The sequence below is a fragment of the Phalacrocorax aristotelis genome, chromosome 12 (genome assembly GCF_949628215.1).
Source record: "Phalacrocorax aristotelis chromosome 12, bGulAri2.1, whole genome shotgun sequence".
Lineage (NCBI taxonomy): Eukaryota > Metazoa > Chordata > Aves > Suliformes > Phalacrocoracidae > Phalacrocorax > Phalacrocorax aristotelis.
Genome location: NC_134287.1, coordinates 5,879,142 through 5,897,266, shown reverse-complemented (window position 1 = coordinate 5,897,266; position 18,125 = coordinate 5,879,142). Strand labels below are relative to the sequence as shown.

The window sequence follows — 18,125 nt, the reverse complement described above, 5'->3', positions numbered from 1 at the left end:
TCACTGCCCTAAATGAGATACAGCTCCTGACACAATCACCCCACGTGTTAAAAACCTCACAGTTTAATTAAGAGGGAAAGAGCATCAGAAGGAAAGGAGAGGGGTGCTGTCAGGTGCTCGGGGGGGTGAGCACCTGTATGCTCCAGCCAGGGAAAGACCTGCTAACCCGGCTCTCCCGAGACACCTGGCGGGAAGTCCTCGCAGCCCCCGGTACGGGTTACACCGTGCCTGGGGTCCCCGTGGAAGGGCGAAAGCGAGGCCCCGGAGGACCGCTCCCAGCGGCGCGCCCACCCCCTTCTACTTTCTCCTCATCCTCCTCCCCGGGCCTTTACCGGGGCGGCTACGGCAGCCGCGCGGGCCCGTCGCGCCCCATGAGCGTCGCGTCCTGATTGGCGCCTGGCGGGCGGGCCGTGCTGTAAGGCGCCAGGCGATTGGCGGCCGGCCCGGCCGCGTGCGGGCGCTGCCTGCCTTTGTACACAGGCCGCCCCGCTCGTCCCTTTAACAATGGGCGCGGCGGGCGGCGCCGCCTGATGGCGGCGGGGGAGGCCTCGGGACGCCGCACCGCGCTCAGGTGCCCCGGGCCAGGCCCCGCCGCCGCCCGCGCCGCTGCGTAGGGTGAGTGGCGGCTTCGGGGAGGGGGGAAGCGCCGCCGGCCTTTGTCGGGGCGCCATCGCCCTCTCCTGGGGCTGTCCGCTCCTCCGCCCCCCCGTCTCACCCCAGCTGTGCCCTTACGGCGGGAGGGGGTGGCCTAACGAGCCTCACTTGTGCCCGGCATGGCGGGCGGGGGGCGGCGGGCCCGCGGCGCGGGCGGCAGCTGATCGCGTTTAACGGGTGGGCGAGTGAGGAGGGGGCGAGGGTGGTGTTGCCCGCCCGCCCTCAGCCAGCGCCGCTTTTCCCCTCTGCCCCAGGCCCCGGCGGCCGTGCCGCGCCGCCCCGCCGATGGAGCTGGAGGCGCAGTGGTGGACAGGACAGCTGGCTACCGACATCCACCAAGCCCTTCGCTATAAGGTAGCCCGGCGCGGGGGAGCGGAGGGTCGGCGGCCCCGGTGCCTTTGTGGGGGCTGCGATCGGGGCCGGCCCTCCGGAGGGAGCGGGCGGGGAGCGCTGGGGGGCGGCCGGCGGGGCTGCGGCGGAGTTGGCTCCTCCAAACCGTGAACAGGGTGCCTCGTCCCCTCAGTCCGTGCTGGGGCTGTCCGTCCTCAGCCCTGACAGGTTATCTGTCTGACGAGGCTGTTCTCTCTCTCTCTACGCGGTTTTAAAAAAAAAAAAGCAAAGGGGTGGCGGTGCGCTGGGTTCGCCTGTTGGGATGTGTAGGTGGGTCCGAGTTTAGACTCTGCAGAAAGCGTTGTGATCCAGCCTTCACAACCCTCCCCCCCGCCCCAAACAAACCAAGGCACCAAACACTAGGTGCAGTGAGAACAGAGGAGGGTTTAGGCGATACTGCTTTGAAGTTGCTTGGACTGACCCAAAGCCGCTCTTTGGGGCTGCTTTCATAATAGAGCACATCTTGCGCACAGAGCTGAAAATCCGTTTACAATGACTGAACCTACTAAAAATGTCCTTTTACTGCCCGATAGTTCCTGATGAGTGGATTATCTTTCTTGAAGGTGTGACTGCTAAAGCGACTTTTTTTTTTTGTTTGCAGGGGCAGGGGGGGAAACACAAAAGAAGGAAAGGATAATTTATTTGTTACCAGAATTACCACTGTTAAAGCTAAGTTAGTGTTGTGAGAGGTGAATTTTAAAGCTTAGTAGGTATGGGTGAGGGTTTTGTTGGTTTGTGTGGTTTTGTTTTTTTCCCCACTTCAACAGCATGTTTCAGAACTTTGAATTGACCTTAAGACTTTGAAAATTTTGGGTGATTCCATTCCAGCTTGATGTCATCAGACTGTCCCACTGGAAATTTAAGTGTACTCAAAATCCTACTTAATCTGGGTTGCACAATCTAACTCATAAATTTATTCATGATAACAGAAGACGGCACTGCTGTTCTGCTGTATACAAGAGGAGATACTAACTACTAGGCAGGAGCCTGGGAGTGTTCTTTCTACCAGTCCAAATTTTATATTCGAAAGAGATCATGTTTTTCTCATCTGTGGTTTTGACAGGGCTTTTGTTTTGTGGGGTGTCCCCCTCAAATCTGAGGCTGTGTGAGGTTTATGTACGCTTAACTAAATGCCTGAGAGCACCCTGTAATCAGTGTCAGTGCAACATCAATCAGATCAGATTAAGTCAGGGTTTAAACATATGCATGTATTAAAGGTTTACACATGCACACCCTATTCCTCTTCCTAACGTTGTTGCTACCTCCAGCTAGCTCTTAGTGCCCTTGTCCTCCTGGAGGCACCTGCAGGAGAACTGGCAGCATTGGAACATGTTAGACGCTTCAGTGCAAATTCTAATTGCTCAGATTGAGCTGTAGCAAGAGGGGGTTGAGTTAAGCTGCTGAGAAGTACTCATGTACCCTTGCTATTTCCCTGCTGGGAGATGCACCCTTTGCAGTAGAGGTAATGCATAGAATCGGTAAAAGCTAAAGACAGTTTAGCTAATTGCCCAATGAAGAGATGTTAAACTTTAAATTATGATGTTAATGTTATGCAGAACTAAATTATTTCTTGGGTCTTCTGTAATAGAACAAATAGATTTTGTTCTGCAAAAAGGGACACTGAAATGATGGGAGCAGGAGGAAGAGGGGAGAAATCCTTTGAAAATTCCATGATAAATTTGAGAATATCAGCTATATTAATCTGATACCAATTCAAACAAGATGGTGGTTTTAATAAAGTTACATACTGCTGTCCATCTAGGAGCTGAAGCTGCCCTCCTACAAAGGCCAATCTCCCCAGTTACATCTGAGAAGATACTTTGCAGATCTGATTGCCATTGTGAGCAATCGGTTCAGACTCTGTCCTGCTGCACGACATCTAGCTGTGTATCTGTTGGACCTCTTTATGGATCGTTATGACATATCTATCCAGCAGCTGCATGTGGTCGCTCTTTCCTGTTTACTTTTAGCAAGTAAGTATGTAGCTCCAAATAGAGCAATTTAAGTAGAGCAATACAGGTTCTACTGCGAAATACAAGCTGTGTCTTGATGGGATATAACAGATGGGGAAAAAAGTGGTTATAAAGGACAGGTAGATCACTGTATATCAGTTTGGCCTAATTGGTAGAGCCTTTCTTTAGACTCTTGTTTTGACTTCTCTTGGCACTTGGTGAAACTGAGGGGAGAAAAAACAAACTGCAATTAAAAATCAGTGTTTATGTTTGGAGGCAAATTATTCTAAGGTGAACTTTTTCAGAGCTGTATCGTAGGAACAGAAAGATTGTGTTTCTGAGGACATCTCAAAATAGGCAGATCCAGTGCTGGAAATGAGAAATTTGCATACTTGTGATAAAGGAAGAAATTAAATAAACCATGTGTATACTGTACTGCACCCTGCTGATGGTGCTGTGTGGTTCTGGAATACTTTAGATTTCATAAATGGCAACATTCTTTAAGCAAGCTAAGGCTAACATACATCCTGCATGGTCACCTATGAAATGTAATGTTGGTGAATGCACAGTACTCTGGAGACAAAATTAATTACAAACACTCATTATGAACAGTGCTGCTTATATTGCCGTTGGCTAGATTCTTGTGGTGTGTGTGTATCTTTTGACGTTTGTGGACCCCTTTCAGATGTCCCCAAAGAGATACGGGTGTAGTTTGCTGGGATACCTGCTGGCACTTGTTCTTAAACCAGTAGGTGCTGAGAAACATGTCCTGGCAGCAGAACTAACTGATGGTTCAGTTTCTGCTGATCTCTGAATCTATTTTTATTTTCTCAAATAAGATATATAATGTAGCTCAAGGCCTTCTTCGCTAGAAAACCAGAGCGCTGAGGTGTTGGCTATTTTTGGTATACTGCTTCCTTTTGTTGCATCCCGTCTCCACCAACACAGCTATTCAGCAGAACAGTTAAATAAGAAGGGTTATTTTAGATTCTTCAGGAGGTAAACTGACTGGATGCCACCAGCCAGCAATCTTGTCCTGGCAAAGAGGTGCTGAATATGAAAACCATACTTGCCTCAGAAACCAGTGTAATCCATTTAGGAAGATGGATTGGCTCTGAACTAATGCCAGATTTTCAAATTAAATTCATGTTCTGAAAAGCATTACACTTCTTTAAAAAAAAAGAATAAATCACCTCTGCCGTCTTTCATAACAAGCTGCAAATAGAGCTCCAAGAGTGTGGAGTACTTGCTCTTTGGAGAAGCAGTGTCTGAATTGGTTCAGAAAGCACCTACCAGAATGCTATTTTAAACTATTGCCCTGTGTGGCTTAAACAAGCAGTTAAATTAGTGGTGCAATAAGTTGGACAAATTACACTGTGATATATCTGATAAGGTCATAGAAGTGATAAGAGAAATTGTTATGTGACTCCTGGAGATTTTATTTCTGTAATTACTAGAGTATGGGAAACAAAAACCAACAGACTGGGACTGGTGTTGGATTAAGTTCTGTATAAGTACCTCCACTGTTGAAAAATAGCAAACATTCAGTATGTTCAGTCCTGCAAAACTCTCTAAAAATGTGCATTTACAACATACCGTGTAGTACTGAATAGAGAGTGTAAGATGGAAAGAATTTGCAATGAAATTGAAATAGCACAACCATATGGCAAACTGTATGGAAATGTGACACTTGTTTCTCTTAATGGGTTTTCTACATATACAATTTCGCTTCAGGCTCAAAACATACAGGCCTGACAAGTTGAAGTCCAAGGAAAGCTGAAGCCACTAGCAGTGTTAAAGTTGAAACAGTATATATGGCAGTGTGGGTTTTCAGGTGTACATTGCTGAAATCCGCTTGTTTGAAATGCTGGAGCAGCGTATCAGCTATCAAATGTAAAAACATACCTACCATAACAGGCTTTAAAAGCAGCCACGTTGGCTAGAGCTGTAGCTATACTCTAATTAGAGTTTTAGAAACAAAAAGGGTGTGTGGGGGCGGGAGGGTGATTAAAGCCAAATGCTGTAGTGTTGTGCGTGCCGAGTCACATCACGGTGGTGTTTCACTGATGATGGGGGTGCAGTATACAATAATTTGGTGGCAAAAACTTGTGTGCGCAGTGCCAGTGATGTCCTAATACAGCTTCTGTTCCTGGCAACCAGCTTCTGTGTGCTAGGGCGGGAAACCCAACAGGAAACATGGCACTGCACAATATCCTACACAGTGCCTGACGTTATCTGCTAAAATTCAGCCCTTTATAGTACATACCCCTTTTTGTCTCTGATGGCATCTTCCATTTGAGCTTTGCATCTGCAGGAAAGCGTCTGGCTTGTTTGACATAGTAAAATTGAAAAATGACCAACACTGACATTAGATACAATCTGTTTTATAGTTCACTTGTGCTGAACCTTTTTTTTCCCTCCTCTTTCTGTTCACCTGAAGGTAAATTTGAAGAAAAGGAAGACAGTGTTCCCAAACTTGAACAGTTGAACAGCTTGGGTTGTATGACTAACATGAATTTGGTACTAACAAAACAGAATTTACTTCATATGGAGTTGTTGTTGTTAGAAACATTTCAGTGGAATTTGTGCCTCCCAACTGCTGCTCATTTCATCGACTATTATCTTTCTATTGCTGTCCATGAGACTGATCTTCATGATGGCTGGCCAATGGTTTGCTTAGAGAAGACTAAGTTATATATGGCAAAATATGCTGATTACTTTCTGGAAGTATCGCTGCAAGGTGAGTTACGTATTTCAGGTAATGACTTCTTTGTTGTCTTGACATACAATGTCCGATTTAAATGAATCTTTTTCTTATTCCCTCTTTCTAGATCATGCATTTTTAAATTATGCCCCTTCTTTAGTTGCTACTGCGTGTGTAGCTTCTTCAAGGATTATCTTGCGTCTCTCACCAACATGGCCTACCCGGCTGCATCATCTTACCGCCTACTCCTGGGATTTCCTAGTGCCATGTATTGAACGACTATTAATGTAAGTTAACAACAGCAGGGATTTTTTTAAGCCCATTTGCACATCTGTTGGTATGTTTAATTGCTGTTAGCACTGAAAGTAAATTGCTTTTTGAATTTCAGTTTTTCTATTCTAAAAATATTTGAGTTAGGTAATATTATTAGGTAATGAATGTTTTTTTCTTTCCAAAAAAGAAAAACTTACCAGATCTAACCTTTTTCTTGTTCTTTCAACAAATCAGCCTCAGCCTTCCAGTTCCACTGAACATCTTTTGGCATGCTTTGAGAATCTGTTAAATAACTGATTCCTGATCTCTGTAGTCTGCTCAGAGAGGAAAAGAGATAGTGAAGAGTATCGAAGGCATAGGAGCTCCTACTTACTCTGAAGACTCAATGCCTTGGAAGTTCAAGGGATGCTCCAAACAGATTATGAATCAAACACACAGACTGTTTGAGTGTCCAACTCTGTGGGGAGAAAAGGGCCAGGGGGTTGTATCCGTTTTTGCACTGCAGTGGAGAGATGCAGCTGACATGAGATAACAATGCCAATGAATACCAAGGGAACCTTACTGGGAAGGGATGTTACACAATCAGTTCTTTTATTCTAAACCTTAAGATCAACACCTATAACATAACTGCTTTCCTCCTACAGAAGTCTGCTCTTGCACAGATCTCAATACAGTTGTGCTCAGTAGATGCACAGAACAGCTGTATCTGGAACAATCGCATCTTCCTCATAAGCATGACATTATCAGCCCTGAAGGCCTCTTTTGGCTTCACTGAGATGTGTGCTTTACGTACTACCCCTTTCATGACACAAGTGCTGTGGCAGAACTGTTTTCAGTATTGCTCTGGAACGGTTGCGGGGGGTGAAGTCTTTCAGTCATCTTTGCAGTGCACCATAAAAAGTTAGCAGTTTTTTAGGAAAAACTGGTGAGGGGTTGATCCCCAGCTGTCTTTGAGAGATCTACCCCATATAGGCAGTACCAAAACACTAAGATATTTAGGCTTGACTGAAGTGCATAGGGGTGGCACCTGCTTAACCTCAGCATAAGAGCAAGAGAAGGAGTGTGTCTAAATATATTTGAGATGGGTGTAAATCAGAGGGAATTCAGATGAGCTAAACTGTCTAGCTTAAACTACTGGGTGGGCTCAAAGAAAGGGGCGGGGGAGTATTTCCACTCCCCAAAGCGGTTTCCAATATAAATATACATATGATCTTTAAGTACTGAAATGCAGATCTTTAAAAACCCTCTACTCTGTTACCCAATTTAAATGAGGTAGAAGCAGCAATTAAGTTTCAATTCCAGGTTCTAGTAATCTGGCACTTTATTGTAGTACACTAACTGACTTTATTGCACTGGTAATTTTAGATATCGCTCTATTATTTATTGTACTTGGCTTTTATCAGCATTTTGTATTGCTGTGAAGTGAAATGCTGAAAAGAAACTTTATCCTAAGGAAAGAAATTTTATAACCTTAGATTATTTTATCTTTTTTAAAAAAAAAAAGCTTTGGAAGCATTCAGATAATTGTACCATTTGTTAGAGAGCTCTTAAAAGTTTACCCAAAAGAATTTAAATTATTTTAATATCTATTTTCATGTATTCTGTCTTTTTCAATTTGTTTTAGCGCACATGATAATGATGTGAAGGAAGCAAACAAGCAAAAAGGACAACATGCTCAGTCTGCCCAACAGAGTGTGTTTCAGACCCCAGCTCCAACTCCGCAGCAGGCTAACTCTCAACAGCATATACCACAGTACCTCCAAGCTCATCAGTCTTCATTACTGTATCACCATCAGACATCACAGCAGCAAAACTGTCAACAGATATTATCATCTAATCATACAGCTTCTTATGCACTTCAGACTTGCCCTGCTGCCTTACAGTCTAGTGTTCAGGCTCGAGGCCACGTACAGACTGGTGCTGCAATGTCACTAGCTGTTCCGCTAGAAGTGAAGCCATGTATAAGTGTCTCCTACAACCGGAGTTATCAAGTGAATGGACGATATTCCTGTATTACTCCCTGCTTTGAGAGGTGATAAGTACAAAATGGTTTTGTGCTTGTTTGTTTGGGGTGGGAATTTGTGTTGAGGAGAATTTTTGTTTTTTATTTTACCTCAAGTAAGTTTGAGGGCAACAAATAGAATTAAAAAACTGTCTTTCCAGAAAAAAAGCAACTGGATTGGCAACCAGTACCGTAGCTGAAATACAGACTGCAAAAAAAAGCACACAGAACACTCTATAAAAAGAATGTGTATACCTGGGGTAATAATTTCTTACTCTGGCACCTGGAATACTCTGTGCTTCTAACGCACACCTTTGAAATACTAGTCAAAAGGTAGCTGTGGACTAACTACAGACTTACCTTTTAATGAAGGAGATGTGCAGTATTATTTTGAAGGCATTTGTGTAATACCACCATACAGTATTAACACTTACTTTCAATTTACTGAAACTTAAGAATCCATTGAATGCCAGACTTCTCCAGATACATGGGGACCACGGGAAGAAATGAATCTCATCTGGCTAACTCCCTCTTTCAGCACTTGTGTTGGATATTTGCTTTAGGCCGAGGCATTTGAGTTATCTGGTATTTTGGCTAGTTTTTGTTTTGTACCTCACAGGATAGACACTATGTTTTTTGCTTCTTTTCTCCTCCCTATACTTTTTTATGTTTAAAGTAACTCTTTCGTACTAACTCAGGGAATTTTCTACTCATTACTCTGTGCTGCTGGCTTGTACATTTAATTGGGTATAACTTGAGGGAGGAAGGTAGAGAAGGGAGGGACTAGAGCAAGTGGCTGTTCTTCAGGGCATCTATATGCGGAGTACCAAAGGGATATGTTAGAGTTCACAGAATGTAGATGTGAACTACTGTGCAGCAGTGGGGTATTGAGTAATTGAAGAAAAGAGCAAGTTTCAGCTGAACTTGTGCTGTACCAGAACTACTACAGCGGCTGTGATTTCTCTGTGTACACACACACACAGAGGTATTATTAACCAACAGAAAGCATCCTCCAATTGTACTGACAGTATCACTCATACAAAAAAAGTACGGTTAAATGCTTATAGAAACCCAGTTCTGTGAGCTTTATAATGGAGGGACATTCTCAGGTAATAGTGGGGCGACTTTTTCTTCTACTATTTGGGAGTTCCAGAAGAAAATGCAGAGATTTGCTCTTTTAAACGGGTGGATCAAAAATATATTGCAGAGTAAACTGCTTTATCACAACTAAGGTGCCATTAAATAACTTTATGGAATTACAATGTCTCCTGTGGAGTGGATAGTCTGAGGGTAGAAAGCTTCACTTATCCAACTCTTGGATGAAAATGGTGGTAGAGATATCTCTTAATGGAGGATTTTTTTTTTTCTTAAATACAAGAAGATACCTGACTTTCTCCTGTGGTAGAATATGGGAGGAAGAGATACGGATGACAGGATTCTTAGTACTTTAAAATATCTTTATAGTATGTGGGCTTAAGGTTTTTTTGTTTGTTCTTTTACCACCTTCTCCCCTGTCTTAGTGGCAGCACTTAAAAGGTGTACCACTTAGACACTGAAGTATTGTGAACCTTACATAGACTGTTTTGAAAGTAGGGGCAATTAAGATGCATTATCAATATTAAGATGAAGGCTTTATCACAGGAGAAAGGGGCCTTAGCATAACGCTCAGGAGGGCAGCTGTGTTCATTCTTTCTGGGGCTGAATGATAACATGCTACAAAAACCTGTTTATTGTTGAGGAGAAGAAATCCTGTTTCTGTTGGTTTGGTTTTTTGCATAAATCCCAATTCTTTTTTTCTGTGGGCTTTTGTAGCATATATGTGCAAGTCAAGGGGGGATAGGAGGGTGAATGAAACAGAGAGACCCTCTCTGTTTTATGCTAAATAATCTATTTCCAAATAGGCATAGTGTGGTCAATTCATGGTTAAGTGCAAGTTGGTCTGATTTTGGTTTTTTTTCCCCCTCCTCTCTCCATCTCTCAATGAATATTTCCCCCATGTCTGAGAGTAGTGTTAAGTAGAGACTTTCGACCTCATAAGACGCCATGGTTTTTATTCAGCATTGTTACCCATTTAAGAGGGAAACAGACTTCCATCTGCCGGTTTCATTTTGTTGCAATGCTATATCCAAGTACTCGGTGCTCTAACTACCTCTGATGCTATGAATGTACAGTCTTCAAATAGACCGTGACTTGAAATAACAGCAGATGCCTGTAGCAATTTTTTCTGTAAAATCTTTAAATCAGCAAACTTGTCATCTTTATTTGTGACACATCACTATAGGCTCTTCTTTTTTGGGGTATTAGTAAATTTATCCCATAGGCATTTGATATAAAAAATGTAACTAATACTTAACACTGGAATTATAATGGGTGGGGGCTTATTCAGCTAGTTAATACTGCAAATTTACATTTAATAGGGTATTTTTTTATTTGATTATGACACTAGGTCAACTGTAAAAAGATCCACTACATGCTGTTTGTTTTTAATTTATTACCTAGTCTGTTTTCTGACACTACAGCTGCATAATGACTACAGAAAATGTACACTGAACAGTTTCAATATATTATTTAAAAGGGCTTTACTAGTGTACATTAAAAATACACTGTACTTACTATTAGAACCAAAATGTGTTTTTTATGGCATAAATAAGAATGGTGCTCCTAAATGCAAAATGTCCAAAACAATGGAATGTGTGTGAGTGCTATGCATTCAACTTATTTTTAAAAATAAAAACTAGTTTTGAGTAAGAAGGCTCCACTGTGTATTCTGCTTTTGTGTGTGTGGCTTTTTCAAAATATGTAAACTCACCCTAATCTGTCTTTGCATCATCCTTGGGTATGGGCTGAAGATGTAGGGACTTTATTCTTTCTCCCCCACCCCTTTCTGTGACACTATAATAAGCTTCAGGAACACTCTGACTTTACAATTAAAAAAAAAAAGGAAGGAAATCACGCAGGAAGAGGCTTTAAAACTAATTGCACCCACAGCACATGTTAAACATTGTACACTTAACAGCAGGTCTAGTGTGCAACTGTAACAAAGAAATCAAGAACAAAAGAACTGGAGTAGTTCAAGACCAGGGGGGTGAATTCATTTTGTTCTCATGTTAAAAAAAAAAAAAAAATCAGTGATACCGGCAATATTGTACTTCTAGTACTAGAAATCATTTAGGAAAAGATGTGAGAATAACCTTTTGGCATGAGTGACACGAGCTTACGTTATTTACAATAGCTATGAAGGCCCAATTGGGCCAAAGGCAGCATAAAATCATGTGATGCATCCTAGCAGAAATATTTTTGGATGCTTATAGTTTCTGATAACTGGTCCTTACTAAAAGAAATTCTAGTTCTTCCTAATAATGTGCATGTTTTACTTTTGTAAGAAGGCACTGCGATTATGGCTAGAGCTCCAAAATTAAGTAGGTTACATAGAATTTAATTATTCTAAAGTTAGAAAAGGAAATTGTGAGGTCTCTGTTAGCTTGCATGCATCCGTTTAGGAATAAACTCTGATTGTGCAAACCCTTCTAGAGGGCCTAGAGACAGAGAAGGAGCAGGCTCTGCTCTGTCCTGCTAAGGAACAAGGGCAATGTTCCAGTATGGTGGGGGCATGTCTATTACATGGAAAGTTTTGTCCTCACCCTTAGGGCAGCAAAAGTCAAGCCTGTCTAGACTGTCTCCTTGAACCTCCAATTTTTATATTTTTTTACTGTAATTACAAAATAGGAACTACCCATGAACCTTTGTCTCTAACAACTTAAAAGGACTGCCAGCTACTTTCCAGTTCAATATTTCAGTAGAAGCCTCAACTTCAGATTTAAATTGCAAGCCTGAGACTTTCTGTGTTTATACATAACAAAAAAGCTTTATCTCTTCTTCCCATGACCCAGGTTCATTATCTACATTAAATATGAGGATATTTATATTCTTCCAGCATTCCAAATTCAGTTTACAAGATGAAATTTAAAGTTAACATTTTAGTGTTTGGCACATCACCAGAAATAAAGTGGTTTTTTTGTTACTATAATACTGCTAAGAATATATAAGCCAGAAAGTAATGTAGCATCCTCCTTTAATAATTTATTAGCTCTAGATTCTGCATGTTGACAGGAACAAAAGTCTCTTGTGTAGATAAGGCCTTATCTGACTGAAAACAAGTGTCCAGTTAGTCTTACTTTGTTACAAGGTTATCAACAGCAATTTTTTAAAATGCAGAGTAAAGCCGCAATGACAAAATAGTTATTTTTAGTCCCCATTACAATGATATTTTAGAAGTTATGGCATGAGCACATTACACATTTTGCTCTTTCCCTGTAATTAAATGTTACATAATAAGTGTCTGTAATTTCAATAAACAAGACATGCATTCTGACAAAGGAAAGCATTTGCTACTGACCATTCAAAAAAAAGCACCAATAACTTATAACTGAATAATTAAAGAGTCACTGTACAGAAAGTAGCTCCAGGTTTTAAAAATTCTCAGTGCAACCAAGGATGAGGGCTTCTGCTGCCAGTGCTACCAAGAAAAGGGAGAGGTAAGGAGGACTTACAGATGTTAAAACTATATAGTGAATCTCAGGTTTGCAGTGTTAATATTCCCCAGTGCAAGTCAGTTAAATTGTTATCACACCTATTAGCTCGTATATGCATTCTAACACTGTTCAGAAATACTACTTGCTTTTCTTTAAACATCTGAATTTACTCCCCTGGAACAGGAAGATAAAAGAACACTTCCACAGAACCCATTAAATCTCTTAAAAAAATAAAAAGTATGCATTCTCCATATTCTATGAATCATTTAAAAGACCACTCTAAGGCTATGTATTCTGTAGGATTCTTTAAATGCTAATCAGTCATTAATTACTGGGAGATTTGCAGCCATTAGAATGCCAGTTTATAGTTTATTCCACAGATAACCTACAGTTAAGAGAAAAGGCATGTTACGGTCTTGCTACATCTTGCAACCAAAAACCTTCATTTCCTAGTTCTAATTTCTTGTGTAGATGATTGTTGTAGTCTCTTCCAACTGAAGTATTCTAATATATTGTCTTATTCCATGAGAGGTAAGCAACAGGAACTTTGTTTTCAAACATTATCATTTAACTAAAGGATACTTATTCATGATTGATTCCAGAAACTAAGTAGACCCACAAAACCAAAATATTATTTGGATGTGGATGAAAACACACATCAAAAGAAAATTATTTGCTGGGAATTTCTGATAAATGAATGCCAGTTTGATATACAGCTTCAATTACTAACTGCAAATGCACTTATGGCATCGGGATATGGTATCTGATAACTGGGGAAAAAATATTACAGCTGTAACTGCAACTTGGAAGGATTATTTAAGAAAAAAATTGTTAGATGTCTTTGTCAATAACAGCTCTCTAGTTAAAACTTTTTGATATAAAAAAGCTGCTCTGCTATATGTGCAATGCTTGTAGTTTAAATGAAGCGTTTTACAATTACCTTTTATGGATTCAATCAGTTTATCTGGTAACCAAGATCTTACTTGCCAAGAATTATTTCCTCCTTAAACACCTTTTTCTAGGCATCTTCAGGTATCTAGGTATCTTTATCATATTTAAGAAAACAAAGGAAGATATGTAAAGATATGTAAAAAAACTTCAGAAAATTAAACTAGACAATTGAGTAGAAGTAACTGAAAATTATTCTACGTGTATTGACACATTGGATGTTCCAATACTCAAGCCCCTCAGACTGAGTACTTCTAAGCCTTACCCTCCTTTCAGTTTGACCTACAGATTTATTAATGGGACTCCACAGGAGAAGAGAGAGCAGACTGTGAATCTACTGATTGTCAGCACTACGTTGTGAAAGATTTTGCCAAACGGTGTTCTGCCTTACCTTTTTCTACAGAGGTCAACTATAAGCACGTTTGCATTCCAGCCACCTATCGACTATGTTACTTAGAGTTTTCTAGTTGTTCTGTTTGTTTTGAAAACACTGACAACAGTAATGTTTTGCTAAGCGTTGCAATATGTTTAGATGTATAGATTTTGCAGGAGGGTACGTGGCACTCCAGATGGCATTGCTGCAAGTCTCCAGAGATGGAGAAAGTCTTCAGGAATGCCACAGAGGCTCAGCTTCCAGGCAAAGTGCCTGTATTTTGGAGAGCTGTTCTATGCTTCTGGCCCTACATCGTACCTCAGTGCTTGTATCTTATCTTAGTGCGTGTTCACTGTGGCGCGAAGAGGACAATCTCCAAGGACCTGGACATTCCGTACCCTTCTAGCAGAGATTATGAATACCTAGAAGACTATCTTCATTGACAGATGGAGGAGTGGGTGCGTGCCCATGCATCCAAAAGACTCTTGAATGACAGATGTGAAAATAGGATAAGATCCTGCTGGGAAACAGGTTCTCTACTAGTGGAAAAGTCCCTATCAGGCTTCTGTACCTGGGTTCAGATTTTGTGCTCTAAGGGGAGCCTCCCTCAACGTGGAGACAGTTTTAAGTCTGTTTTGAGAATTTCTTGTAAAATCTCCTGAGATGCAGGAGAACTAGTTGTTAAAAAGGCAGCAAGCATGCAACACTACCCCTAGGAGAGACCACAACGGCTAAGATACCCCAAGAATTTTTTCGACTTCCTCGATCAACTAGATTGTGAGAACACAGAAGTAACTTGGAAGCACTTCCATCACCACTTTCCCCTTGAGAATGCTGCCTGGTTTGTTTGTTTCCATAAGCCATTCCTTGTTTATAGATTTCTGTTTATACTTATGTTAGTTACATGCATTGGTTTATATTTAACAGGAAACCATTCTATCTCCCTGCTGATTTAACTGCACATTCTTACATTGTCCCTGTTGACAAAGCAGTCAACATTCTGGAGGGGATAAAAATGTATCAACTGCTTGTAATGTTTCCCCCTGCAATACAGCCCCACGAAGGTATTCCAAAAGCATTTCCTCAGAGTTAGTACAAATGCCATTTTCCCCCTAGATCAACACAAAATAGGTATCAGCACTCATGTACACTTCCAGTGGAAAAGAAAGTAAAAAGGCTATTAGGCTTTCTTACATACTTGCAGTAAGGCTATAAAACATAAATTTAAGGCAGCGCTTTCTTCTACAACCTTTTACAAATTGTTCTCTTTCCTTTGAAAAAGGTGCAAGACAACTCGGAATAGATCAAAGTCTTTATTATGTCAAAAGAATAATTACAGCACAAATTACAGCTGCCTCAAATACTACTGTATGTTGAAAAAACAGGATGAAAGGCACCAACTTCCGTAAGTATTTCATTTTACCCCACATAACAATTGCAGTGACTGCACTGACAAACTGAAAAAATTTGGTATTGCTTAAAGAAGAATCTAGTAAGAGCAAAGAGCAGAGAGGTGCAAAATAATAAGACAGATGGGGTAAAATTGGTGGTCTTATTCAGCTCTCATTTAAGAAAAGAAAAGCAAGGAATATTTAGTGGAACTGAAAGGCAATGTATTTAAATATAAAATTAATGAGCAAATTATGACAGCTTTCAATGAGTGCAGGAGCTTAGCAGGATTTTCAAGAGATTAAGCATTTATATAGCTAATGAAATCATTCAGGATTTAAGCCAAATACTAATGGAGGTAAGGAAGAAATATCTCTTAATCCAAAGTAGTCAATAAGTGTCGATGACAGGATTTCTTGCACCTTCCACTTAGCGGATCTGACTAAATGCAGAAAGCAGAGGACTTTCCTAGACTTGTTACAGTAAAGCAGTTACTTTTCAATAATTTTTTGTGGTATAATAAATGTATATTTGATTCTGTTAAGCACTTCATATGCTGTATGCTTTTCTCAGGCACAAAAGCAAAAATGTGCAAGCATTTATTGAATTAAAGACTTTTCCCCCAAAAAAATACAGACAATATTTAAACAAGAGTACTGCATGTTGTTCTGATTTCCCACAGCCAAACTGATACAATACTACATGCAAACATTTAAGGAATAAACTGTTTACCAGAAATTCTGTCCCCTCTCTGTAACAGTTTCTCTCCTAGATAAAAACACAAATTTTTTGTAAGAGAATCCCTTTCCTTCCTCTGCCCCACAGACTTCCTCTAGAGCTCTTTGAAGAAAGAGGTGCCAGACTTTGCATAATTCAGCTTGAAAACTCTCCTGGAACTGTATTATTATAGGGTTATTTCCATACACAGGTTTGACTGTCAGAGCAAGTCAAATAGGCTGTGTTTAGCTAGCAATTAAAGATTTTACTTTTTTTCCGTCTCTGTAAAGCATATTATTCTGCATGCAAGAATTTAAGTGAACTTAAAACAGATTGTTTTGGTAATCTCCCACCTCATTTACATTTATTATGCAATTTTTGCTTCTGATGTCCTCTAAATACCAACATCATTTTCATCCAGTGTGTTTGATCCATAAGGTATTAAAGATACAAGTCAAGAAAAAAGGAACTACAGGAATTAATATATGTAAAGAGGGTATGCACATAATAACTAGTAGTGAACAAACCACAATCCACATTATTTAAAAATCATCTATACTAATTATAAAAATTACACACCACCGGATTAGCTTCCATAGCCACTAGCAGCAAGTTATCAATTACAGTATTAAACTGAGTCAAAAACTAACTTAACAAGTTCTGTTTTTTTACGGGATGCTAAAAAATAAGCTTACTCTTAAGCTAGGATGAACATCCAATAGCTCTTGTGGCAGATTCAGCACCTTTAATACAGTTCATTACTAAAACTCTTCTTACTTCATTGTTAAAACCACAAGTTATTATTTCTTCTGTTTGGAAATTGTGCTTCACATTGCTTTTAAAAATACATGCTCTTTGAAGAACTGTTTCTTTTTAGTGTCCTATAAACTAGAACATAGAAATTACTTTGATTTGTAACTTCAAAGCCTGACTACAGAGGAAAATCACGTAGGTAAATATCATCATGTGCTGCAAGGCATTAATCCATCCTATTTTGCAATTCTTTGTGAATAAACTCACCTACTAAATTGATATTAGATTTAAATTATTTTGAATGGTTTTCAGTGGGTGATAGTTGAGGTTTGATTGTTGCAACAATGGTTAAAAATTATGTTATATTTAAAATCCTGTCCATCACACACTCCTGGAGGAAATAAATGTCTATTCAAGGTGTATCCAGGTAAAACTTGTTGTATAGTCACGTGAAATGCACTACAACCATATATTTTTGCTCACAGGTCTGCATTACATAAAATCACTTTAATACAGCATAAGACAGTATTTAATGCATTCAATCCATTTGATTCAAATTGTATCATATTAAATAAAAGGATATAGTAATTGTTTACATCTTCCTCAAAGGATTCTACTCACTACATTCTGGAAAAGGACACTGACACTTGAAGAGAACAGCAGTGGACTTCTCCTAGGAAGACACATCCTGCGACAAATTCTCTTGGGAAACAGTCTTTTGAGAGTCTGCAAGTCTTCTAGCCTCAGAGAAGTAGAAAAGAAATCTTGGAATGATTAACTTAAACAAGGAACTTGTAATACGGGATTTACTTAGCAGTGTTAGATTTACAGTTGAAGTCGATCTTAAATGATTCTATGATTCTATTCTATGACATTAAGAACTTCAGTATTCTGCAATTCACTTTCCATGATCCTATTCAAATTGACAAAGGTAATTTAAATAAAAGGAATCTGTAAAATAGCCAATTTTATTGCAAGCACAGCTATATTCTAAATACCCTTTAATTCACTCTTTTCTCCCAAAATCCCTACTGCGCGTGTTCTCACGACAGCCATCAGCTATGGCTGAATGCAGAGCCTGGAGCTTGAATAGAATAATCCAAATATTGTGACTGAACTTTCTATTCTTCTCTGAATTCTTTGTGTTACTCAAACTTCGTTTCAGTTCCTCCTCCAGGCAGGCCTTCATGCTCTCTTCATCATGAGGGAAATATGCCCCCACCTTTCACTGTAGTCAGAAATCGGACAAAAGGGGCAATTCCTTAAAAGGTTTTGGGAAAAGGCTATTTTGAAATCATGGTAGCGAAGTGAGCGGCTGTCTTCACATCAGTTGTAAGATGTAGAGAGACACAAAGAGTACTCACAAACAATAATACCCACTCCAGTTGTCATTATAATATGTACTACTGGACATTGTAGAATATAATCACTCTGAAAA

At 40.1% G+C, this 18,125-nt stretch overlaps 1 protein-coding gene across 1 annotated transcript; it reads left to right on the top strand.

Moving 5' to 3' along the window:
• Positions 1-502: 502 nt before the first annotated feature.
• On the top strand, positions 503-10,721 carry CCNJ (cyclin J). The gene is made up of 6 exons (XM_075107722.1): positions 503-615; positions 909-1,008; positions 2,807-3,017; positions 5,437-5,736; positions 5,828-5,987; positions 7,598-10,721. Exons 2-6 carry the CDS (start codon positions 940-942, stop codon positions 8,007-8,009), a joined length of 1,152 nt encoding a protein of 383 aa, XP_074963823.1. The 5' UTR covers positions 503-615; positions 909-939; the 3' UTR covers positions 8,010-10,721.
• Positions 10,722-18,125: the final 7,404 nt, after the last annotated feature.